The sequence below is a fragment of the Dermochelys coriacea genome, chromosome 9 (genome assembly GCF_009764565.3).
Source record: "Dermochelys coriacea isolate rDerCor1 chromosome 9, rDerCor1.pri.v4, whole genome shotgun sequence".
NCBI lineage: Eukaryota > Metazoa > Chordata > Testudines > Dermochelyidae > Dermochelys > Dermochelys coriacea.
Window position 1 is genome coordinate 56,104,772 of NC_050076.1, and position 27,431 is coordinate 56,132,202.

General features: G+C 42.8%; 2 protein-coding genes across 3 annotated transcripts in view; one reads left to right on the forward strand and one right to left on the reverse strand.

Moving 5' to 3' along the window:
- DTYMK (deoxythymidylate kinase) overlaps positions 1-16,571 on the forward strand; it is a 50,745-nt gene extending 34,174 nt beyond the window's left edge. The window contains exon 6 of the transcript XR_006274273.1: positions 13,042-16,571. The gene's annotated coding sequence lies outside the window, so the exon portion shown is untranslated. The remainder of the gene's footprint in view (positions 1-13,041) is intronic.
- The window catches only part of ATG4B (autophagy related 4B cysteine peptidase), a 44,864-nt gene that overhangs the window by 12,008 nt on the left and 5,425 nt on the right, over positions 1-27,431 (reverse strand). The window contains exons 2-10 of one of the 2 annotated variants that reach the window (XM_043492422.1): positions 25,779-25,877; positions 25,097-25,168; positions 16,067-16,165; positions 14,799-14,900; positions 13,447-13,519; positions 12,510-12,589; positions 4,785-4,981; positions 3,551-3,629; positions 2,909-3,054 (exon numbers count right to left, since the gene is read on the reverse strand). In XM_043492422.1, coding sequence (XP_043348357.1) covers positions 2,909-3,054; positions 3,551-3,629; positions 4,785-4,981; positions 12,510-12,589; positions 13,447-13,519; positions 14,799-14,900; positions 16,067-16,165; positions 25,097-25,168; positions 25,779-25,877 — 947 coding nt within the window. The remainder of the gene's footprint in view (positions 1-2,908; positions 3,055-3,550; positions 3,630-4,784; positions 4,982-12,509; positions 12,590-13,446; positions 13,520-14,798; positions 14,901-16,066; positions 16,166-25,096; positions 25,169-25,778; positions 25,878-27,431) is intronic. The other variant, XM_043492423.1, reaches the window with a different exon arrangement.

Consider the following 27,431-nt stretch of genomic DNA (forward strand, 5'->3'; position numbering starts at 1 on the left):
CTTCTGGAAATCAGAGGCTAGGGACACCATTCCTGCCCATTCTGGCTAATAGCCATTGATGGACCATGAATCTATCATGAAGCTCCCTTTTGAACCCCGTTAATAGTACTGACCTTCACAACACCCTCTGGCAAGGAGTTCCGGAGGTTGACAGTGCGTTGGGTGAAAAAATACTTTGTGTTTGTTTTAAACCAGCTACCTATTAATTTCATTTGGTGGCCCCTTGTTTTTGTATTATGAGGAGTAAACACCACTTCCTTATTTACTTTCTCTATACCACTCATGATTTTATAGACCTCTATCATATCCCGCCTTAGTCTCCTCTTGTCCAAGCTGAAAAGTCCCAGTCTTATCACTCTCTCCTCATACGGAAGCTGTTCTGTACCCCTAATGATTTTTGTTGCCCTTTTCTGAATCTTTTCCAATCCCAATATATCTTTTTTGAGATGGGGCGACCACATCTGCACACAGTATTCAAGGTGTGGGCGTACCATGGATTTATAGAGAGGCAATATATTTTCTGTCTTATTATCTATCCCTTTCTTGAGGATTCCCAACATTCTCAAAAAGAAAAGGAGTACTTGTGGCACCTTAGAGACTAACAAATTTATTAGAGCATAAGCTTTCGTGAGCTACAGCTCACTTCATCGGATGCATTTGGTGGAAAATACAGAGGGGAGATTGATATACACACACAGAGAACATGAAACAATGGGTTTTATCATACACACTGTAAGGAGAGTGATCGCTTAAGATAAGCCATCACCAGCAGCAGGGGGCGGAAAGGAGGAAAACCTTTCATGGTGACGAGCAAGGTAAGCTATTTCCAGCAGTTAACAAGAATATCTGAGGAACGGTGGGGGGTGGGGGGGGGGAGAAATACCATGGGGAAATAGTTTCACTTTGTGTAATGACTCATCCATTCCCAGTCTCTATTCAAGCCTAAGTTAATTGTATCCAGTTTGCAAATTAATTCCAATTCAGCATTCTCTCGTTGGAGTCTGTTTTTGAAGCTTTTTTGTTGAAGGATAGCCACTCTTAGGTCTGTAATCGAGTGACCAGAGAGATTGAAGTGTTCTCCAATTGGTTTTTGAATGTTATAATTCTTGACGTCTGATTTGTGTCCATTCATTCTTTTACGTAGAGACTGTCCAGTTTGACCAATGTACATGGCAGAGGGGCATTGCTGACACATGGCGGCATATATCACATTGGTAGATGCGCAGGTGAACAAGTCTCTGATAGTGTGGCTGATGTGATTAGGCCCTATGATGGTGTCCCCTGAATAGATATGTGGACAGAGTTGGCAACGGGCTTTGTTGCAAGGATAGGTTCCTGGGTTAGTGGTTCTGTTGTGTGGTTGCTGGTGAGTATTTGCTTCAGATTGGGGGGCTGTCTGTAAGCTACTCTGAAACCTCCCAACATTCTATTTGCTTTTTTGACTGCCACTGCACATTGAGTGGATGATTTCAGAGAACTATCCACAATGACTCCAAGATCTCTTTCAAGTGGTAACAGCTAATTTAGACCCCATCATTATATATGTATAGTTAGGATTATGTTTTCCAATGTGCCATTACTTTGCATTTATCAACATTAAATTTCATCTGCCATTTTGTTGCCCAGTCACCCAATTTTGTGAGATCCTTTTGTAGTTCTTCGCTGTCTGCCTGGGCCTTAACTATCTTGAGTAGTGTTGTATCATCTGAAAATTTTGCTACCTCACTGTTTACCCATTTTTCCAGATTGTTTATGAATATGTTAAATAGGACTGGTCCCAGTTCAGATCCCTGGGGGGCACCTTTCCATTCTGAAACTGACCATTTATTCCTAACCTTTGTTTCCTATCTTTTAACCAGTTGCCAATCCATGAGAGAACCTTCCCTCTTTATCCCATGACTGCTTATTTTGCTTAATAGCCTTTGGTGACGAACCTTGTCAAAGGCTTTCTGAAAATCTAAATACACTATATCCACTGGATTTCCTTTGTCTGCATGCTTATTGAGCCCCCTCAAAGAATTCTAGTAGATTGATGAGGCATGATTTCCCTTTACAAAAACCACGTTGACTATTCCCCAACAAATTATATTAATCTATGTGTCTGACAATTCTGTTCTTTACTACAGTTTCAACCAATTTGCCTGGTACTGAGGCTTACTCAGTAGTGAGGCTGAGTAGTGAGGCTTACTGGCCTGTAGTTGCTGGGGTCACCTCTGGAGCCCTTTTTAAAAATTGTGTCACATTAGCTATCCTCCAGTCAGCTGGTACAGAAGCTGATTTAAATGATAGGTTACAGATGACAATTAGTAGTCCTGCAATTTCACATTGGAATTCCTTCAAAACTCTTGGGTGGATACCATCCAGTCCTGGAGATTTATTACTGCTTAGTTTATCAATTTGTTCCAAAACCTCCTCTAATGACACTTCAATCTGGGACAGTTCCTCAGATCTGTCACCCAAAAAGAATGGCTCAGGTTTGGCAATCTCCCTCACATCCTCAACAGTGAAGACCGATGCAAAGAATTCATTTAGTTTCTCCACAATGGCCTTATCGATGCATTCACTTTATTTCAGAGTTGCCTACAGCACTTGCCACACTGCATGACAGACCTTTAGCAATTAGTCACTGTGTAGATGTAGCAGTGTAAGGGAGTTTTCCCCGGTACTGAATTTTTTCATGCAGGAGAGTTATTTTTGATCAAAGTTTTAACTTGTCAGGGTATCGAAGGGTTTGCCAATAGGACTGGCAAGTAAATAGCATCTGCATTAGCAGACTTGTAGGGAGAGGAAACAGCCAGAAAAGAAGGGAAGGCTGAAAAAGACTGTTCCAGCTGCTAACAGTGGCACAACTGCAAAGACAGGGTCAAGCTCTCAACAGCTGGGACAGAAATAAGTCACAGGTACACACCACTGCGATGGATGGGTCGAGTTCAGCAATGCTCATTCGGCAGGGCGGGTGCTGGCAGTGGAAGCTCTCATCAGGGATACAGCCATTGTCACTGGGTTCCACTGCAGGCTGTGTAGTGTGGGGGTCCAAGTAAATTAGCTCCTCACCTGGACAAATAGAGGAGAAATTAACAGGGCATGTCACACCAGATGAGCACCTTGTGCGTGAGTGAGTGCGTGCATAAAGGTCACTAACACAGCCTTTGTCCTTTCATAATCTGCTAAAGAGGAAAACAGATAGGTGCTCACAAACAAAAAGGGGGAGGAGAGGGTAAACAAGTTACACAAACCCATGAAGGGAAGTCAGCTCTGGATCTAGGACAAGGTCAGACAGACTGATCCATCTACTACAATTTAATTCTACATAAGGAATGTTCCACAAGGAATAGCACTTTAGGGTTTGTGCAAGAGAGCCTATACCCACGGCTGCAGTCACCCCTGGATCCTCGCTCACAAGGAGGCTTATCTCACAGCATCCTCTAGCTGTTCTAAAGTAAAGGGGGAACACCATTCTGCAGTCACTCCCCTATCTGTGAGCAGACATCTCAAGTCAAACTGGACACTTCCCTAACATGGCACAAAGCTAGGCTGGTTAGTCACTCACCTACATAGCCGATGAAGTAATGAGCGCTGTTGGGTTTCCCTCCAATCACTCCCAGGGAGTGAGGCATCATGAAACAGTGCTGGAAAGCAAGACTGAACATGAGCAGCTGGCAGACAGCAGCAACTAGAGCAAGTGATCAGAAATCAAACTCAAAGGCAATCACTGTGATACTGGCACATGCTGGGCTTCTGAACCATGAGCAAGTCCAGCAGCAGAAGCATCGGTTTATGGTAGAAGGTCTCTGCCAAGAGGGAAGGATGCTGCAACCGGTAAACTTCAAGGGAAAGAGACTCAGAGAAGCCTTAGAGCCCTGGGTAAGAAGTAGACCAAGAAAAAGGGGCAGGAGGAGGAAGGAGAAGAGACGGGACTCCAGACATTGCATGGTGCAATCTGCACTATAGTCACAAATTCCACAAGCAACTGAGCAAAACCCTCGCTCCACTAAGTCAATGACAAAACTCCCATTGATTTCAATAGGGTCAGGATTTTACCCTAAGTCATTTGTCAATGGATCTGCAATAGCACTCCCAAGGGAATTACATTGTTCTGAATGTTCTTGGGAAATGGATGAGAGAATTTAGCATCCATGTTGCTGAATCCAAGCACAATTCAGTGAATTCAGGCCAAGTATCCACTCTAAATTCAGAGTGCCCATACTCACACAGCTGAGGGACTGACACCACCGTTAGAGCAAGATACTGTGCAACCTTCTTCACAAAGTCAACGTGTGCCCCTCAGAATCTGATCTCTGCCAGCCTCAGCTGCTCCAAGGGCTGGTCTGGAACCCCAGAGTTCTGCTCACCTAAATTTGATTTGCAGCACACACAGCTCTGACACCATCACCAGATGTGGACTTGCAGCACACAGCACTTAAAGCTCAGGTTGCTGCCGAGCAGAGACTGGCAGTCATGCTGAATGCTCTGGTGGCTTGGGTTGGGTACAGACACAGGTAGGGACTGAGATTAGGCCATGGGTAAAATTCTCAGAAGCACCTAAATCTCTTTTTCAAGAGTGACAACCATTTTGGCTCTTAAGTCACATTGATTGTCAAGGAGACTTAAGCACCTAAACACCAATGTCCCTCTTGCAACTGGAACTTGGGCACTTACGAACATTTTGCCCCAGAACCAGTTTTACACCTGACCTAATCAAGACTTATTCCTTGGCTCTCAGCAGTAAAACACTGGGAAGTCTACTCATCCATGGCTATATCAAACAGCACTAATTCCCCTACCTTTAGTGTTTCAATATAAGCTTCATTGATATCCGTGAGCCCAAGGCGAAGAGGTATCAGCAGCACCAATGGTTTCCATAGCGACAACCTATCTGTAACCTCTGCTCCATCCGGGTACCCATTATAGAGCAGGTCTGACTCTGCAGCAGGGAATGCTGCAGCCCCAGCACACAAGAAACTGGACTTGCATAACCTTCCTACAGAAAGGGAGCACACACACACACACACACAAGCAGAAATGGTTTCAGGAAAAGCATCAAACAGCTTCTAGTCCTTGATGAGTACTTCCCCCCCCCCCTTAGCTCCCCCGCTCCCACCGCCTCAGTGCTCAACAGAAACTGCCATCTAATTTCTCAGAGCTACATGACACTTTAATAAGCAGCTGGTTTAAAGAGCAAGCGCTTTGCTTGAATTATATATTCGCTCCAGAACCCTCTGGTAAACTTATTTTAGAAATACTGTACATCAAGCCTTTTACATCAAAGCACTTAACACTCAAGGTATGTCTACACATCAACAAAACACCCATGGCTGGCTTTTGTTAGCTGACTTGGGCTTGGGGTGCAGGGCTATACAATTGTAGTGCAGATATTCAGACACAGGCTGGAGCCAGGACTCTGGGACTGCACGAGCGGGGAGGGTTCCAGAGCCCCAACATCTACATTACAATTTTAGAGTCCCACAGTCTGAGCCCAAGTCAGCTGACACAGGCCAGTTGTGGGTGTTTTATTGCTGTGTAGATATACCCACAGGGATCACTTGGGGCACCATTAAAAAGCAGCCATCTTTAGGGCAGCAATGCAGGAACCAGCAACTGCCCTGTGCCAGCAAGATTAAACAGTACACTTGTGAGGAGAGGCAGAACAACTATGCAATTTAAATCACAGGGAGAATTTAGGTAGAAAGAATGTAAGTGCTTGAGTTGTAATTTGGTCAGGACACTGGGGCTGAACACAGGAGGTCTTCATCTGTAATAAGATACAAACGGAGCACTAAATAGCCACACTAAATCTTACAGGGACCCATCGGGGTACTTAGTCTTCAAAGACAAAGAAGACAGGATTTCTGGCAAGTATTCTTGCCAAGCTCAGGCAGGTCAGATGAAAGGAGTCCAAGAGGCAATTCTAGGGGTATCCAAAAGTGTTGGGAGTGTTCAAAAATTCTGGAACCTCAGTTCACCAAGGTCCCTTAAAACAAAACACAACTGCATCAGCTATGACACACCATGACAGTGTCTTTACAAGCAGCAGAGTTGTCTATAATAGGGGTTATTTCAAGAAAGCTTTCAGTTCTAATACCTTTTTTGGGTTGTCTGGTTCCACAAAATAGCTTCCAAGCAATCCCAAATTTTCCACTCCATGAGACCTCCCAGCTTGCACCATACCAGTGAGGATATTGACAAGTGGAGTCTGCCTAGGAGGGTAATGTGAGTGATACTATAAACACCATGCTGTGAAGTCAGGGATCATTCAGAAGCTACTTTAAGAGCCCTAAGGGGAGTGGAGGAGGGAAAACATTATTATAATTGGGAGGCACTTTACATGTCAAGGTGACTTCACGTTTTAACTGTGACACTTAGCACAAACAGCTGTCCATTTAGAGTACTGTACAAATGCTGATACTCACAGCACACCTGTGAGTTGAGCACTGAGTATCCCCATTTTACAGATGGGGAAACTGAGGCAGAAAGTTTAACCAGGTTGCTGAAGGCCACCCAGCAATTCAGTGACAAACAGATTTTCCCATTACCTGGGAGTTTCTGACCCCTACCCCCACTTACACTTCTCTAGGCCTTACTGCCTCACTTGCCAAGTCTACCAAACAATAGAAAACTGTGTTTTTTTTTTTTAAAAAGATAAAGTGATGCAGATTAACAAATGCAAAACAAACAGAAAAGGTGGCCCAAACAAGAAGCTACAGCCATGTATGGCGCAGCATGTGTAAGTACTTCCAGGCATCTTCAGTTCAAGCAGGGCACTTGTTTGCCAGACCCTATACCCCAACTGGACCAAGAGAAGGCACTATAAGGACATGGCATTCACAATGCACAAATACACTAGATGGAACAGAAGCATTTGGAGGCACTTGTTTGCGTCATACTAGGGATATGAATGACTGGGCAGTACACCTTTTTGTTTGGGCTATTTGCAGACCCTTCTCTAAGGTACTTCTCCTATCTGAGTCCATTTATTTTTTCTACTTGCCATTGCTGGGTTAGTGGACTGATCTGACCATCCTGTAAAACTTTTTGGATTTATTCCATACCCTCAGAAGCATTATTTAGTTTTCCTTCCAAGACTTTCCTGCCAGCAGTCTGAAAACCGTGTCTTATTGCAGCTATTTGCTCTGTTGCATTACAAATCACTACCTAGATGTAGCTATTTCCAACCATTCTGTACTTTCATCCCATTTATAGATCTGAAATTCTTTATCTTTGATCTCATGTGCTCCTTATGTCCCAGCCTCCTTTAAACTGAAACTTCCTATCAGTGCTTTAGGTTTAAGTGATTTACTCAGAGCCTGTTCCAATAATATGACTTGGCTGCCATGACATCTGTCAATTCTCTCACTAGTTTCACTCTCCTGGTTTCTTAATGTCTCTTTACAGCTCACCACCACCCTGGTCTTTTTGATACAATGGACTAATTCAGAAAGGAAAATGGATGAATGCTTTACACTATTCTAACAGAAGACATTTTCTATTCACTTTGGAAAGAATAGCTGTACAGTACAAATGTTAACTGCTAATTTCTACATTTGTGGAAAACACCATTAACTTCTGAATTGTGTCACTGTTAGCATGTCTTTTAGGTGTTCGGTATCGATAGAACAATTTGTTATTTAATAATACTCATATGAATAAGTGCAGATCAACAGATTTATTTAACTGTTTTCATATTGAAGTGACTGGGAATAGCATTTAATTATCATTTCAAAAGCATTTTACAAATTAGGGAATATATTGCCTCTATAAAGCATCAGCCTGACAGCCCTGCAGAATGAAGCCCAAACAGGCAGCAACAGTTACAGCTTCCCCATACCTTCCTAACAATGTCCCTCAATCCTAGCCTGAACACGTTACCTCTAGAGAGGAAAGGTTAGTTCAGACTCTCTGCCCATTCAGGCCCTGGCATAGCAAGCCACTTAAGGCACATAACTTCCATGTGTCTACTCACATGCTTAAAGTTAAACAGGTGCTTCAGTACTTTGCTGAGTCAGGGCCTCAAATCCTTGGCGTTTCTGCAGAGACTGTTGAAGGACAGAGGTGTTTTTTGTAATATAAACACTTGCACTCTAGGGCCAAAATGCCCTGACAGGCTGATCAATTTTAGCCACTACTGACCTACAGCTGATCTGAACCAGTGATCTAAAGATGAAAGTTTCCAAGGCTGATTACCAGTGCTTAATTTGTAATGAAAGAGGTGCCAGGACTCAAGCAATTTTTTTTACATTCATAACTGATGCAGCAAGCCCAAAGGTGCCAGGACTTTGAACTGTCAAATTAAACAATGTTGATTACCAGTATTAAGCCATCCAGTTCTTTCTACCATCCCAGAAACGAACAGCTAATCATTTCTCTCTACAAGATCTCTCCTATTAGCCAGTATTTCCTTCACTCTTTCCCTGCTCCCTCCCTGGCAAGGGATTTTCAATGCAATTTTGCTTATTTTTTTCCTCCCCCTCAACAAATTTGTTCTTGTTTTCTTCCTGTTTGGTAGAGACACTGCAGCTCTTAATTCCAAGAGAAACACAGAGACAACCATTTACATACAACGAGGTCACCAGGGCCGGCCCACAACTTTTTGGCACCTGAGGTGGGGGAGTTCAAATGACGCCCCCATTCCCCCTCGCTTGGGCCAAAACTTTGAAAGGTCTCAATTCTGCCTTTTTCCTGTTCTACTCCTCTCATGGTACTGCTCTGCTACCTACCCCAATAAAGGGGAACTAAACTTAAAATGCCTTGTTCAAAAAATTTAACACTCAACTTTCAAACGCCTGAACAGCAAATGTAACTTTGCTTGTCTGCATAGTAAACACTGGCATTTTTATCTGTTTGAATAATCAAAGTTGTGCTTTCCGTGCCTTCTTGGTTGCAAAGATTTGAACTGCTTCCTGCTGAAGGTCTACAGTCTGGGCTAGCTCATGCTCTATTGAGATGGTTGTAAGGCCAACCAGACTCTCCTGTGTCATTGTGGAGCACAGGATGTGTTTTTATTAACTGCAGCTTGGAGAAGCTGCGTCCTCCACTGGCAACTGTTACAAGAAGTTAGAAGTCTGTGCAGAGCAACAAAAGCATTTGGAAAGAGGGTGGTCATCTTATTTGTGCACATATATTCCAGAACAGCCTTTGGAGTGGATCCTGCTGAAATGTATCTTCAAAGGGCTTCCAGTTCATCATCTAAATAACTCGCATCAATATCGCACATGTCATCATGTGTCAACACTGTCTCTAGTGTACTGCATTGCTGGTGTAGGTCTTCTTCAGGTATAGTGAGAAGTTTTGGAATATCATACAACATCCCAAATATACACATTATATACACATACACACACACGAAATGTTCTTAAACTGACTGTATTGCACAATCTAGCACCTGGTTAAAGAATTCAACTTTGAATTGTCATTTGGGGACTCTTACGGGATTATCCAGTGCCTCGTAATCAAAATGTCTTCTTCGGTGACTCTTGTATTCTTGAATGGGTGGGAAAATAGCTTCAGTGTGAAGTTCCTCTGCCAACTTCTGTGCACTCTTCAGAATGTTTTGAAATCCCTCATCTGACCGGTAAGATGTAGGCATGACTTTGCTTTGTCCAGTTGTTCCATTGCTCCAGATATATCAAGGTCAACACCTTGGAGTCTCTTGCTTACATCATTTATTTCAAACAGTATGTCATGCCACAACACTAAGCCACACAGAAGTTTGAAATTATGTATGTTTCTGGTGATTCCATTTCCCTCTGACACTGTTCTCCCACAAACAGTTCCTGTCATAGCATTATCCTCCATAATGGCAACTATGGCATCATCTATCCTCCCAACTTGGTGTGATAGGCTTTAAAGCCTCCACTCGACTTTCCCATCGTGTGGCACTCAGTGGTTTCAGTGTCAGAGAGGATGTTCCCAGATGTTGCTTCAAAATTTGTCATTGATGAGTTGATGCAGAGAAATGCTTTGAATTACATTAAAAAATTCAGCAGCCTCACTAGAAGCTGATGCCGCATCACTGACCACCAAGTTCAATGAATGAGAACTGCATGGGACAAAAAAAGCTCGAGGGTTTAACTCTCGGATCTGTGTCTGCACTTCTCTGTTCTTTCCTCTCATGTTGGCACCATTATCCTAATCCTGATCTCTCATGTCAGCTATCGCAATTCCCATATCTTCCAGCTTTTTAAGAAGCACATTTGCCATATCAGATCCTGTAGTATCATCAGTGTCAATAAATTAAAGAAAATGCTCTCTGACAGTCACCATTGCAGGGACATTTTCACTAGGTTCTGTTGTTGTTACAGAACGCACCATTAAAGTCATTTGTTCCATACGGCTGATGTCAGGTGTGCAGTCCAGAACAACAGAGGAATATCTTGATGACTTCAGATCTGCCACAGTCTTGTTTGACTTTTGTTGCCAGTAACTGTATGATCTCAGTTAGAATAGTTTTTCCAAGGTAGTAGTGCGTGTACATTTCTTGGGTGGTGACTCGTCTTAGATGCTCCTGGAGTACAGCATCACACTTAGCCATCAGCTCCACAATTTTAAGGAAGTTTCCATTGTTTGGCACATACAGCTGACCCGAAGTGCCACATAGTGCTAGGTTTTGGGTAGCAAGCACTCTCACAATGGCAGGGAGCCTTTTCAGAACATTTTGCCAGTAAAGAGACTCTGATGCAATCTTCTCTTGATGCTGATCATCTATGGTGGCCTTTAACCTTAGTCTCATCTCAAGCTCTTTCCACCTATGGAATGCTCTGTTGGTTTGCTGCCTTCTCATGGCATGCCAAATTTCTAGCCAGATTTTTCCATCCTTTGTTCCTGTAGAACCCAATGTGGCTGGAACATTAGATTGGAAGAGTTTGCAACAAAAACAGTACGCAGCATTCTGGGGTTTTGAGTACCTAAGCCATGGCCTCTCCATTTTGTCACCATTGGGGATTTCACGCCAGTAATGTGTTGGATGGAAACGTCTATTTTCATTGTCTTTGGGGAACATGAAGTTTTTCACTTGCTGTGGCCCATGCAGTACAAGGAAGTCCCTCAGGCTACTGCTCAAGTGGGTCCACAGTCCTGGATCATCTAGACTTAAGGAACTAAACTCAGCAGCAGCTGTTTCTTGCGCCTCCGCCGCACTCTGATCTACACTTTTCTTCAGGAATGTGCATTGTTACATCCATTTGAGATGGAGATATGGATGCTGCAGTAGCTGCCAGGTCACCTGCACTCTGAGTAACTGGAAGATCAGGCATCTCCTCACCGCTCACATCCTCACTGGGGCCAGAATGCTCACTGTGAACATGTGTCTACGTATCTCAGGAGAGCTCCTTCCTGCTTAGATAGAAAAGCTTCCTTTGCTTTCTTTCTTTTTCTAAATGCTGCCCCAGAGAAGGGTTTTCTTCTTTCACTCATGTCTGCTGTTCTGTGCCAGCTATAATGGCTCTCAACACTCAACTGAAGGGGACAAATAAGCAGGCTGGTAGCAGGACCTGAGCGAGGGAAGATATCAGCATCTTAAGGGCCTAACTGGCTCCTACTACTTCAGTTGACTGCCTTTTCTCCTCAAGTGGGTTCAGGGAAGCAGCAGGAAATAAGAAGCTCCCTGAGAAGCTGGTGTTAATCAGTCCAGGCTCCTAGGGGGTGCTAGAGACGTATATAAGAGGTGGCTACTCCTTTCTCTCCATGCAGCTCCTGCTGCTTTCTGTTATTCCCCCTCATCTTTTCTCCTGCCTGTTGTGTCTCTTGTGCCCTCCTTCGTCCAGCACAGCACTCCACCATCTCTGTGCATCTAAAGCAGAGATAATACATATGCACTAGCAGCAGATACAATTTTCTATACTCTGGGTCCTAGTGGCGCTCCCCGCACAGTTTGGCGCCTGAGGCAGCTGCCTCAGTTCGTCTCATGGTAAGGCAAGCCCTGGTGGTCACCAAACGAATTTGCCAACACCAGCCTTCAAGTAGCTCCTAAACTTTGTCTCGGGGCTAGCTATTTTTCTCTCCAGAACCAGAATTCACATGCCAGGTCAATCCAGGCTTTACAATAAGGGCAATAACATTGCTTATTTGGCTTTACTTTTTGCTTCTAAAAGCAGTAGTTCCCATTTTGGATATACCTTCAAAGCAAAGAAAAACCCACAGCTGGCCTGGTCTTGCAGGGCTTGAACTGTAGAGCTGTCTCTTTGCTGTGTAGACTTCCAGGCTTGGCCCAAGTTCGGGACCCTCCCACCCTGCAGGGTCCTAGAGCCCGGGCTCCAGTCCAAGCCCAGAAGTCTACACAGCAATGTATCAGTCCGGCAGCCCAAGACCTGTACACCCGAGCTGGCTGGCACAGGCTAGCCGTGGGTTTTTTTGCACTGTGTAGGCATACCCTTTGTTTCTAACCCACCTGGCTAAGATTTTGGACAGGGTCTTTACTGTAAGTTTAGTTGTGTTATACTGCAATTGCTCTCCTGGTTCCTTCCATACATCCTGCAGCCAGAGCACACAACTTTGACTGCATCTGTTATACTTACTGATTTCTTCCATCACTACAGTGTTGTCCATGGCTACGTGCACTGCCAATGAGCTCCATGTATCAAAAGTGGCAAGTTTTCTACAGGAAAGAGAGAGAAGTAAATAGAGGACTAACTACAAGGCACTAAGCAAAGGCAGGGTTCTAGCAGAGAAGAACTTCCACTATTTCCTGTATAATTTTCATTAAACGAGATACTGAACTAGAGAAGATACTGGCTTTCACAGTTTGTGCCAGTCCTATCTCCTCTCAGTAGAGTTCACTGCAAGAATTCATAGCTTATCCAATCAAAGCAGTGAGGGAAATGCTGTAGGGAGAGAAAATGCCACTAACCTACACTGGTGATTAAACAACAGTGCAGTATTATCATGTCTAATTCCTGCAGATAACAGGGTACTCTTACACAGCTCTCTCCCTGGGCTCACCACTACAGTGGGAGGGAGGGAGAAGGAGAAAGAAATTAGGTTTACACTTTATTCTGCCACTGCATTAGTCACTCAAATGGCGAGACTGCCTCTGTCCTTGACTCTTAGGGAACGCCACTGCAGTCAAGATCTGCAAAGGCAGTCCTCATGTGAACACAGATTCAGAGGTGTTAAAGCCAGAAGAGAACGCATCACCTAGTCCTGTACAATACAAGCAGAGATTCCAGCAGCAAGCCCAATATCTTGCCAGGCCTAGAGATAGATTCTTGGAGGACTGTCCTCCATTGGAATTGACTTGTCTTTTTGGTCCACCAAGCCTGGGAGCAAGGGGTAAAGTCCATTTCCTCTCTCAAGTTTTTGCCCCACTGGGATTGATTTCACAGGGAGGCGGGAGACTATTTGGTTGGGACACCACACTATTCAGCACGATTGCTTTTATACTGCACACTGAAAAGTAAAAAACTACCCCATTGCATTGCACAGAAGGAACAAAAGGTAAAGCCCAGCACTTACTTGAGCACTTGTGCAACTGTGTTTGGTCCGTACCACTGGCCTATCGATTTGCCCTCTCCAACTCCCATCTGGGCTGCACCAAGTAGACAACCAAATTAGTCAGCAGCCTCCACCCTTTGCTCCTTCTCACAGCCCCTCGTGTCCTACTGCTGGAGTTTGATGTTGTTAATCATGATCGGTTACAAAAAAGGATTTTATGTGAAGAGCTACAGCTTGGGTCTGGGCTATACTAAAAGGTTAGGTGAACCCAGCCATGTCTATCAGGGGTGTGAAAAATTCACACCCCTAAGCGATGTAGTTAAACTGACCTGACCCCAGCGTAGACAGCACTGCGTCAACAGAAGAATTCTTCCATCAACCTAGCTCCTGCCTCTCGGGGAAGTGGATTACCGTACACTGACAGGAGAACCCCTCCTGTCAGCATAGGTAGCGTCTACACTGCAGTATTACCACTGCAGCATTGCAAGTGCAGACAAGCCCTTAGACATGCTTTGGAGTCGGATCATGCCATCTTGCCAGGGGTGTGAAGAGATCATAGCACCTCATGTGACTAACAATGGTCCTCCCAGTCAATTAAGAAGCCATGTTAATAGGCTCCAAAAAGGAGTCGCAGAGTATGACTGAGAGAAGCAAGATGGGTTCAGAACTCAGGAACGAGACAAAGGGAGTTCCTAAAAAGGCTAAGAACTTCAGATGCCTCAGAGGAAATGCTATTTAGAAGCAATTCTATTTAAAACAACAATGCCTGATTTTTCAGAGGTGCTGAGCACCCACCGTTCCCACTGTCTAACTAGAGTGCAGGTACTTAGCTCCTCTCAAAAACAGGCCCATTGCCATTTTTGCTTTGCTTTTCCTTCTCCTTCATCCTTAGAACACTTGCCCCTGGACAGGATTCTTGTGGAGTTCATGAGCGCCTCCTACTCATTTCCCCACCTGATGCAATCTTCTTGCTTGCAAGATTCCTGTGTAGCTGCTGTGGGCATGACAGTCATCATATTCTCCCCCGTCTTGAGACGGCAAGTACAAGGGAGACAAGGATACTGGCATTAGGCTGAAAGGGTTTTCATGTCACAAATCCTTCAACCCTTAAATCAATAGCCTTAGTTTTAGCAACATCACATAGGAAGCAGTGCTGTATATATTTCATTCATACACAGCAGCACAAATACATAGAAGCTGATCTGGACACACTTTACCACAGTTCTTAGCAAATTATTATTACATCAATCTCTCACAAGTAGGTTACTTCTGAAGTTGCTGTGCTACTAAAATAAACCTGAAGAATCTGTTGCTGTTCTGTAACATTCAGGGAAGCCCAGGGCAGGACGCGCCTATCTACAACTGCCTCTTACCTATCTGGTGGATGGAGTAGTAGCTGTCTTTTTTGTCAATGAAAGCATTAAGTACGTTGAAGTAATTATCCGTCTGCCTCTTCCCTTTCACCCACCTCCAATCTAAGAGATGCAGGGGGGGAGAGGGGGGGGAAAAAAAAAAAGATAGGTTACTTACTAGTATACTTCTCCGCATGTTACTACTTAGTAGGACTTCCTTTAGGCTATGAGTCAGAAGTCTTACTAGGGACCTGTGAAGATCCCAAAAAAGGACCACATTTAACACAAGTAAAAGGGTTTTTTCAGAGGCGGGAATTAAAGACATGGTAAAAAAATCAATTCCAGGACATGCATTGACCCTTCTCTGTAAGGATGCATTGGCTCCCAAGGAGAGGGAATATCATGCACCCCAAAAATCCCACAAGCATGAAAGAACATTGGAATTTCTAGTGCCCAGAAAGTCATTGCAGAAGTGGGGCAGTTGGTTTGGGAAGAACAGGATGCCAGTGCCAAAAGGTGTCTCCTGCCAATCCACAGAACTTTAGCAGCAGCAGCCATAGAAGAGACCATGTATCACAAAGTGTCAGCTGGCTACGGGTGTCACTTCTAGAAAGGTGGGAGTCAGGGAGAGGCTGGAAGGCATCTCAGCAGAAGGTTAAAAATAAAAGTAACAGTTGCCTACTGTACAGCAATTTTAACCAGCGTCAAAGTTTCAGGCATACAAATCTGGGAAGTTTGGAGCTCTCTTGGCTAGCACTTTCAGGGGTCTCAAACATGAAATGGCATTCTGCTCATCTTGGGGGATGGGGAAGAGGTTTTGCAGTAATTTAAAAAAGCTCCGCAAACAAAACCAGTCTAACAGTCAGCAGAATATCTGCAGGCTGCCATAGCAATAAATCCAAATGCTAGGGTGTCCCCGCCCCTCCCCTCCCCCCCCCCGAATGACATGATCTTGTCTCCAAACACCCACTGGTACAAGGGGAAAGCAAGCTGCTCCACTGGTGCAGAGGAATTTACAAGAACACTTTTTACTGGCTAGCACAGCCCTTGTCAATTGTCCATACAGATTTATTAATGTTGATTTGGAAGGAAGAGATGCTAGTGAAACTCACTAGGATGTTTCCATTGGGGCTGCTTCATCATCTAGCTCTTCCGGTGAGAAGAGCTAGGGAAACTTTACATGGAGCCCACAGCAATTTCAAGTTGTGCCGTTTCTCTTTGTTGCCCTAACAAGTGCACCATCATTTGGACTGGCTCTGGATACCTCCCTTAAAGATGCATTGATTTACCTCTGCCTAAGTGCCGGCAGACCAATGCCTGTGCGAAGATCATCTGACCACACCTCAACATGCAGCCCCAGCCGGTATCAGATGTGGGGCCTGTTCCTCCTGTAGCCAAGCAAAACAATCAGAACAGAATGTAAGGATTAGACCAGCTGTCTAGTCACAGTGCAATACAATGGGAGGTGAGAGAGGGAGAACTTGGAGCGCTCTAGGTATGCAAGGTGGGTGTTATAACAACAGAGACTCATCTGCCAGACAATGATGCTGAGGGATAAATACAGATTTAAGAGGCAAACCCTACCACCTGACCTTTAAGAAAAATAAAGCCAGGCACTTACGGAAGACGGGTGAGTTTCAAGTAAATATCCAATTCAGACTGGTGAATGAGACATGGGATCATACCAGCCCTCAGGCATGGGTCTGTGAACAGATCTCCAGCCCAAGCTACCAGAAACCTATTTATATATTTCAGATAAAGGTGTTTTATGGACTATTTTCCCCATAATCTTCACCCAAATCCTACACCTGCTAAGGCACCTTGCCATGAAAACAAGGTGAGGACTCTCCACAGCTGCTGAATACAAAAATAAGCCAAAAAAGACAGAGGGTAATTAGACTGTTTGTTCGTGTTATCGGTATTCAGAGGCTAAAAGCCAAAAGGCTTTAAAAGCACATCCTATGGCAGAACTTCAAAGAAAGCTGCCACTTCCCCTCCCAGGCTAGGGCATTGCACAGTCAGCTGTTAAGATAAAGTTTAGAACACAGAGTGACCAGAACTAGTGGGCTGGTTTTATAGACTCAGCTGCTCCTTAATATACTGGTACCACAAAATTTTTTGCAACTATTTTCTCTTCTCTCTGGTCACTTTATATCCAGGGTGTAGGGAAATAGAAAGTAAAAGAGCCAAAGAAGAGATCCTCCAAGTCACCACCCAGACTCATGCCAATATGTGAGATCAATTTCTCTTATTTGGTCAGCTCTCCTTTAACCAGGCTGGTGATCTGTCATTTACAGAGGACCCAAAAACATGCTAGGTGCTGTACAGAACAAATGCATTGCCCTGGTCCTCAAAAGTTTGAAATCACATTTTAGATGTCAGAATGGATGGGAGCAGCCAACAATGGATGGGGTAGTGGGGAGAAGGGGTGAGGACAAGATTTACAGCAGAATAAGATCAAATGATTACTTGATTATAGCACGGGCACATCTTGGGGCTTTCTTGGAAAGTCACTGCTTGCATGGAAGCAGCACAGAAAAGGGCACAGAGATGGGAATGGAAAAGAGCGAAAGAGCTGTAGAAGCAGACATTTAAAGAGCTGTGGAAGCTTGTTGGGCCACAGACACTTTATCTCGTGCTTCCCCTAGGTACTTTTTTGGGGGTCCCTGCTGTTTCACTAATAGAGAAGAAAGCTTGCATCTGTGGTCTTGCTACTTTCTACTGTAAACTGGGATAGAATTAGTCAAGTTCATAAATTAAGCCTGTAGAATTTTAAGTTATCTGATATTCACGGGAACAGAGACACAAAGTGGGTGAGGTAATTTTTTTTTTTTTTTTTTTTTTTTTTTTTTTTTAAATTGGACCACCTTCTGTTGGTGAGAGACAACTTTCGAGCCACACAGAGCTCTTCTTCAGGTCCTCTTCTTCTACCGTCTCTGCCTCAAAGAATTCTTTCACAACAATGACACCACTCACAATGACCACATCCCCACCAACAATCATAAGAAAAAAAAAAAAATCTGAGTGGGCACCATAGAGCGGATGAAACTGCACTCGTGATCATTACATTGATTGCTTCAGGGGAAAAAAATTGACTGCAAAAATCCTTAAACATCACATCCACCGTAATCTCTCCATTACTAAGAGGACACCCATAAAGTCCGTAAAATCTAACCACAAGATAGAGATCAAGCCAGCAGATGAAGGCGGTGCCACGGTAGTCCTCAACCATGATGTCATTGATGAGGCAAACTGACAACTCTCCAACACCACTTACTATGAAGAACTGAAAGATGATCCCACACCACGATTTACCCGGGAACTTAGGGATATCATCAAATCCTTCCCCAAACAACTTCAAGAGAAACTCTACAACTTTATCCCCAGGAACTCACCCCAGGGACCTTCTACATTCTTTCCAAGGTACACAAACAAGGGAATCCAGACAGATCCATCATATCTGGTCACAACACTCGTACTGAAGGAATACTGGGACTCATAAATCATCCTCAAACCACTCAAACAAAAGACCAGCTTCCTTGAGGACACACAGACTTCCTCCACAAACTCCAGAACATTAACAACCACTCTCAGAACACCATCCTCACCACCATGGATGTCACTTCCCTGCGCAACATCCCTCACAACGACGGCATAGCTGCCTACCTCAAATATTTACAAGACAATGGACAACTCTTAGATATCCACCCCAAACACATCGCCAAACTCATTCATTCCATCCTTGCCCATAACAATTTTACATTCAACAACAAACACTTCCTCCAAACCATGGGAGCAGCCCTAGGTACTAGGATAGCTCCCCAATATGCCAACCCCTTCACGGGCTACCTTGAAGAAAAACGTCTGGACAAATGTACCACAAAACCGACGACACAAAAATTGATGATCTTCTGGACAGATGGCTTAAATTCCCTTATAGATTTCCACCATGGCTTAAACTCCCTTATAGATTTCCACCACAATTTCAACCACCACCACACATCCATTAAACTCTTTCTGGAACACTCCCACATTAGTATCAACCTCCTAAATACCAACCAGCTTCAGCAAGGGAATCCTGCAGATAACCACACAAGAAACCCACAGATCACCACACTTACCTTCATAGATCCAATGACCACCCTTAATACACCAAGAAATCTTATGTACAGCTAGACACTCAGATACCACAGAATATGCTCTGAGGAGAAAGTCCGGGATATACACCTTCACACACTTAAAACTGCCTTCACCAAACAAGGATTTTCCACCAGAGAAGTAGATTGCATCATGGAATGGGCCACCTAAATACCCAGGAGATAACCTGCTTCAACACAGAAATAACCCCCCCTAGTCATCACCTATCACCCCATATTGAAACCCATATGGGGTATCATACTATAACCCATACTCAGTGGGGATCCCATCCTGAAAGACATCTCCTGAACCTCTATTCTGGCATTCAAACAACCCCCCAAACTCTCCAAGCTCATCAGAAGCAAGCTCCCCACAGACCACAACATGCCAACTCAAAGCGGCACCATCCCCTGCCAGAACAGATGCAATATCTGCAGACAGATCCACAGCTAAAATGATCAACACCCACCCCCCAACATATCTTTCAAGACCCATGGATCCTACACACGCCTATCACAACATGTGATATACCTCATCCAGTGCACTATATGCCCCAACCACCACAATGTGGATGAAATCAATCACTATGCTCTCGAATAAACTCGGACAGGAAAATAAGACAAAACACCCCATCACCTGTGGGTGAACACTTTTCACAATGTATATCTGACCTATCAAAGGAAACCTACACAAAACGCTTGCAAAAGATGAGCCTGGGATCTTAAATTCATAACTCTGCTAGACACTATAAATCATGGACTGAACAAACTGGATTTATGGCTTATTACAACAATCTGTAACCCACTAACTCAATTTTTGATTCCGTGACTGCAGAGGTGTTAACGGGCCATTACTTTAAAAAGGTCCCTTAGAATGTGCTAACTACTTACACTAAATGACTTGTTCCACCTTGCATTTAGCTGCAACATGTTAAGTACCTTTCCCAGACCTGCAGAAGAGCTCTATGTAGCTCAAAAGCTTGTCTCTCTCCCCCTCAACAGAAGTTGGTCCAACAACAGATATTACCTCACATTCCTTTTGTCTCTAATATCTTGGGACCGACACAGCTACAACTACACTGAGTTCAGGGGAACAAGTTAAGTTCATCTAGGGTTTGTTTAATTTACACAGAGAGGTTGAGATCAGATTAGACTTGCTAAAACATTAGCTAACCCTGATCTAACCTCAACCTTTGCCCTAGTGTAGACATAGACGTGAAAGGGGTTAACTTATGTACTCAGTCAATGTTAACCCCCCAGGAATCAGTCTAACGGCTTGTCTACACTTACATTTTATAGTGCTCTAACTTGCTGGCTCAGGGGGGTGAAAAGCAAGTTTGAGCGCTTTAAAGTGCTAGTGTGGACAGACTCCCAGCGCTCAGAGCTATTCCCCTCGAGGAGGTGGGTTACCAGTAGCAATGGGAGAGCTCCCTCCCAGCGCTCATGCAGGACCACACACACACACACACACACACACACACACACACACACACACACACACACACTTCAAAACACTCCCACGGCAGCGCTTTGAAGTTTCTAGTGTAGATGTAGCCTTAGCTTCAATGCAACCAGCTAGCCTGTATTAAATTGTCCTCGGATTTCCATCCAATTTTTATGTATAAAATTGCACAAGAAGAAAATAGCAGAATCATATTCAGGAAGAGGACCCATGAAAACTAGTCATTGATCCAGAGGAGAATTTTCATTCTATCACTACAGTTCATCCCCCATTTGCACATAATTCCTAGTATGTTTACCATGAATTGTGTATGATGCTTTAAGGTGCAATTTCTTTGTTCCACCTCTAGCTTTTATCTCAGCTCTTTGCTTCAGTTTGAGTACAATAGAAATCCCATACAGATGTTTTATTTTACATTTTGTATTACTTTATTTTGTGTTAAGCACAAGAATTCTTCCTTTCTTCCAGCAAGGGAAAGAGTCTCCTACATACATCTTTATCTATCAATTGTATCAATAGTTGCCTTATTTCCAGGAGAAACAAAATGTAGTTACAGCAAGTGCATCAAGCATTAACTATTCTATCCTACCAGTTAAATTTGGAGTATTCAACTTTCTATGAAGTGTAAATAACCCAATACTGTATTTGTAGGGATTGATAAGAACTTATTAACAGGGTGGATAAAAATAAATGATTTTTTAAAAAAAAAATAGTTTTTTTCCTCAAAAAGCATTTTATCAAAAAAAAACCGATCTAAAGATAGTTTTAATTAAGGTATCTTTGAGCTATAATGTATCTCATCATGGAATAGGGATTATAAATTCTAATTCTATAGTACGAGACAGTATAGTCATGTAACGTTTAAGAAAAGTTTTGTAAATGAGTTCCAATAGTTCATGGGACCCAATCTTGTGTGATTCCAGGGGTTTTTGTATAGATTATTGAGGTTAATCTATCTACCCACCCAATGGGATTCAGTGCTTAGTCTAGAAGATACCATCAGAGATGCTTAGTTTTGCAGTTCTCAGACTGTGGATTTGTGTCTCCAGAGATAACATGCTTATTAACATCAAAAATGGTTTTAAATAAATAAATAAATAAATAAATAAATCGAGGAGAGAAATAACAGACCTCAACCCTATTGTCCCTCTGCAAATTTGTGTACACCGAGTCAATCCCTTACCTCTCTCTAAAAGTGCAAAGTTTCAAAAACTTCAATGAATAGAAGACTGTTGGGGGCAGAATAGATCTGAACAAGGAGAAGAAGTCTGGAGATAAATGTGAGAAGGGAGGGACAGGCAGTAGAAACAAAAGTGAAACTGTTTGAGCAGCATATTCCAGAAGTCTTGAGATCTTTCCGAGTGTATCCTTCATTGATTTGAGATCTCCCATACCATTCTCTCATTAGAAGGGAGAACCTATAATGGAAGCAGGCCATAAAAGACCAGGTTTGGGAATATTTTAATGACGTTCTCTACCTGTGGGTAAAACAGGCACGCATGCAAATGCAACAAAGAAATGCAAGACCTAGTTGCCCAAATGAAACAACTTCATGAGAAGTGTTCCTTCCCAGGAGGAAGCTGCGCTGAAGATGAAGATCCTGCATGTTCAGACATGCTGCTTTCATCAGGTCGGTCAACTTTTTTATTTCATACTTCTTTAAGGACTGCCTGTCTTCCTTCTGGACTATTCTTGAATTCTCATGTTTGAGCAAAAAATATAGTTGTTACTCTATGGTACTATCATTTTAGATGCAGTTGTGATAAAAATAGCTGAAATAGGCAGATCTTCCTTTTACGATTTCACCTTTAAAGTAGTACTGAGTGTCAGTTAATGCAACTGAGTAATACTAACTGAGCAATACAGTAATAATAATTAAATAACTGCATTGATTTATTTTGTTTAGGAGAATCCATCCTCAACATACAGGATTTTGAAGACTATCCACCTTCAAGATCAACATCATTTTCTATAGTTTCAGGATAGCCAATGACAGCATTTCAGTCACATCATGTATGTCACATAGCCACAGTATATCACCTGTAGTGAAAAGAAAAGGATCTCCATCTCCAGAAACAACCACAGATAAATTTGTGGTAAGAACCAACAGATTACAAAAAGAGGTAATTGATGAAAAAACTGCCCAGTTTGTTTATGCAACAAACTCTCCTTTCCATATGATTGAGAAACCACACTTCATTAACATGGTTCAGTCATTAAAACCAGGATACAGTCCACCCAACAGTACAGATGTCGCAGGCAAATTGCTGGATAAAGCGTATGAAAGAGAAATTGAGCAGTGTGCAAAAGGTCTAGAGGGTAAAATTGTTAACCTGGGTCTTGATGGGTGGAGCAATGTCCATAATGATCCTGTTGTATGAGCTTGTGTGACAAAAAAAGGGAATGTCTTCCTTACGGAAACAATTGATACATCAGGAAATGCACACACAACAGAATACTTACAAGAAGTAGCAGTAAAAGCTCTAACAAACTGAAAAACAATTCAAATGTCTAATATGTAGCTTGGTCATAGACAATGCTGCAAATGTATCCAAGAGAGTCCCAAGCTAGCAACATATGGTTGCAGTGCTCATTTGATGCATCTCCTAGCCAAAGACTTCAGTGTCTCACAAATAAAGGAATGTCGTTGAAATTGAAAAATACTTCCGTACCACCACTTTGCAGCAGCTGCTCTGAAAAAAGTGGGAGGAACCAAGCTAACTCTCCCACAAGATGTGTGATGGAACTCAGTAGTGGACTGTTTTGAGCATTATATCAAGAACTGGCCTAATCTGATGACCGTTTGTGAAAAAATAGATGGCACTGTCACAGCCAAAGTTCTCAATATTGGGCTTAACAGAAATGTTGAACACATGCTGAGTACCCTGAAACCTATTTCTGTAGTCTTGAACAAAATACAGGGAAATAGCTGTTTTACTGCTGACACTGTTGAAATTTGGAAGGAACTGAGTGAGATCTTAAAATGAGAAATATGCAATGACAGAGTTAAATTACAAGCATTAAAAAAAACAAATGGAACAAGCACCATCTCCAGCTCATTTTCTTGAAAATATTCTCAATACTCGGTACCAGGGTCAAACCCTTAGCTGCTGAAGAAGGGGAGATGGCTATGACATGGACATCCAGCAATCATCCCTCCATAATGCCAACTATAATAAACTTCAGAGCTAAGGATGAACTTTTCAAGAAATATGTTTGCTGATGTTTTAAAGAAAGTCACACCAGTGAACTGGTGAAAGTCACTTAAGCACTTGGATTCAGAGACTGTTGAAGTGATAATCTCACTTTTAACAGCAGTAGCTTCTTTCGTCGGTGTAGAAAGAATATTTTCTTCCTTTGGACTAATTCATTCCAAATTGAGAAATCGTTTGGGACCTGAAAAAGCAGGAAAGCTTGTTTTTCTTTTCCAGATTATGAACAAACAGGAAAATGAAGGTGAAGACGACTGAGTTAGCTGCAGAAGCCAATATTTTAAATTTCTCATGTTGACCTTGCTGACAGTCTATTTAACTATTTTAGTTAATTTTAACAAAAACAAACCTGATTTTAAAAAACTTGAATGTTTAAATTCAAAAATTCGTATGCTTGTTTTGTTAAAATATTTTTGCTGTTGAAGAAAAATATCCAGAATACATAATGGTGTTGTTTTAGTTAAATAAAACTATTTTAAATGTCTGTCTGATGATGTTCTTCTCCTAATATAGCATGGCAAGAAAATCCTCCAAATATTCATGATTAACCTGTTGAATTGGAGATCATTCACCTCCCAATGACTTCATAAATATCTACTTCAATTACCTTTGATAAATGAAATAACCAAACAAGAATGCACTTTTATGTAGAAATCCATGATTAAATAGAGTTTTCCTGACTAGAGATTTAAATCAAATCCATCCTGCTTATTAAGAGAAAATTGCTTCAGTTACTGGAAGGATTTAAGATAATTTTATTCAGAAAAATCACCTGCAAAATTAATGCTAGCTATCTGCCCTTTCTGGAAGTCTGGATTACCATTTAAAAGCAACACTGCAGGATTGCCTCACAAAAGGGGCTCAGGACACCAATTTGGCATTACCTAGGGTGGTGTTTATCTGGCCCGTTAATGGAGTGCATGAGCACCTCAGTCTTTAATGGAATTATCCTCAACACCCTGGTGAGGCAGGGCAGTGCTATTCTCAACATTGTACAGGTAGGGAACTGAGGCAGAGAGAGGCTGAGGTGGCCAAGGACACACAGGGAGTCTGTGGAAGAGCAAGGAATTGAACCCATGTCTCCTAGTCCCAAGCTAGCACCCTAACCACTGGACCGTCCACTTCCCTCTTATGGGAAAGTAGTACACTTCCTCCACATCCATCGCTGCCCAAGATGTAACCAAATGTTAATAAAAGGCCAGGGATAGGTGCTAAATGTGGTGGCTTTGATAGGTGCTCTCCTCACACCTTGGAAAGCTACGGTAGCACTGCAGTAGGTTGTTGTTCACAGTTCAGGTCTCTCTTTAAAATGGCGTTTTCTGAAACTACTCCAGTACTTTACTGCCAATCCACTGCACTTCAGATGCTTATTTCTCACGAGATGGCACCTTTTACAGATCCAAAGCCTACTGAGGTCAATGGAAATGCTCCCATTGGATCAGGCCCCAAGAGATAAGCCAGACTCCTTTACAGTATAGTTATTTTCTTAACTGTATCTGTGCTACTTACCAATGGCAGGAAAGTTTTTTCTGTATGTGAACCAAAGCCGAGAGGTCACATCCAACAGGATCTCCTCCTTCTCTGAAGAATTTTCAGAAAAACAAACACACACACACACATATGTGACATCCCTGAGAAAGGCATCAAACCCTACCTAAATCCCACCTCTGAATAACTTTCACTGATGAAAGTGCCTGGCTTGACAGGAGCAGGGGACTATTGCATGAAGGCCAGTCAAAGATCCGGCCTACAGGGCAGGAGAGGCCTGGGAAGAAAAAACAGGGCCATGTTTGGGGGAAACAGTCTTTACTACTTCAGCCTCTCCTTTCCAGCGTTAGACTTCCCTAATTTTAAGCATCACGACCCTGTATCTCCAGGCAGAAAAGCGGAAGGAGAGGGTGTTCTACAACCCCTGTAGCCAAAAAAAAAAAAAAAAAAAAAAAAAAAAAAAAGACAATTTTCTCCAAAAATGCAGCAGGAATGTCTGAAGGCAGCAGCAAAGGCTATCCTGGCAACATGCAGGAGAACACACAACTGCACTAGCAAGCAGGGGCTGCACTTCTGCAGGATGCTACTTAGAAAAAGCTGGGATCACATAAGAGTTCAAAACACTACATGGGATGGTTAGATGTATGTAAAGCCCTCAAGCCCTGAAAAGCAGTGTGTAAGTACTAGCAGGTGAGTGAAGTACCTGTGAACACACTGTATGTTCTCCCCAGTATCCAAACAGGGTCTTTGGTCTCAGGGAAGTCTTCATACTCAAACCTGAGAGTATCATAGGTCAGAGTAGCTGGTGAGAAACAGAAAACACACAGAAATCACATGCATTGTGGTTTGTTTTTTCCAGTTTAAAATAATGTAAGATATAGTTATACAGGATTGATCACTTCACAATTCCAATAAGAAAAGGAGTACTTGTGGCACCTTAGAGACTAACAAATTTATTAGAGCATAAGCTTTCGTGAGCTACAGCTCACTTCATCGGATGCATTTCCACACAATTCCAATGTTATAGTAACATGCCTACATGTTGAGCAGCTAGTCTGAGCTCTGGTAAGAACGCTATTGATCAAAATAATAAATACCACCCAACTCTTATATAATGCATTTCATGAGTTGATCTCAGAGCACTTTATAAAGGTGCTCAGTATCATTCCCATTTTACAAATGGGGAAACTGAGGCACGGAATGGGGAAATGAGTTGCCTAATGTCACCCAGTCGGGCTATTAATAGAGTCAGGAACAGAACGCAGGTCTCTGGAGTCTCAATCCCATGCTCTGCCCATTAGACCACAGTGCTTTGATGAAATCAGCAAGCTGTGAAAAATTACTGCATCAGTGAGGAAAAGCTCAGGATTGAACCAACACACAGGAATTGCCAAACCTGATCAGACCCAAGATCCATCTAGTCCAGTACCCTGTCTCTGACAGTGGCCAGTATCAGCTGCTTCAGAGAGAGATGCAAGAACCCTGGAACAGGCAGATGTGGGATAATCTGCCCCTTCCCAACATAGGTCTCAACCTGGTCTCTAATAATTTGAGATTGGTTTAAACCCTCATGTAGGAGGTTTAATATCCTTCCGGAATTTCCAGGTTTGTTATTAACAAACAAGTCCCTTCTTCCCAGAGTAAATTTTTTTGGTGGTGCAGTGAGAAGCCTAGGATTAAATTAGCATGGATACTAAATATCCTTCTCAAAGACGGTCAGTCCCTTCTGAGGGTTCTAAAAATTGCTCCCTTGTTAGAATCAAACATGCAAAGGTCTTTGCTCAAAAAAAAAAAAGTTTGCAGTGTGGGGGAAAAGACGAGATGTTCTTTATGCATGTCACACGATAAATCACGGGAAACAATGGGAGCTATGCTGAGGCATCCAATCTAGAGGTTGCAGGCTTGTACATGATCCATTCTACTAGTTTCCTTCAAAACATGACGTTGCTCAATACTTCAACATCTGTCTTTTCTAACATAAGTATCCAGCTCTGATTGCACATTACAAAACAATCCAGCAGTGTAGTCTATTGCAAGGCGTTCCCAATCAGGGCTGTGGTCCTCTCCACAGGAATGAACAAGCAAGCTGTTGGGAGGTTCTGCACAATGTTTTAGCGAAAACAGGGCTCCACTCTGTGCCTTGGGAACGGTTGATCTGAGCTCCAAAGAAAATGTTCCTAATAAAAGTGTTAGAAGATTCAGTTCAAATCACTTTTTACTTGCACGTGTTATTCTTGAATAAACTTGAGCGAACTACACATCAAATTGTAACAGCTTTACTTAGTTATGCTGTACAGACAAGATATGCTCAGCTGCGCTTTTAGCTGACACAAGATTCAATAAATTACCCAGTGAT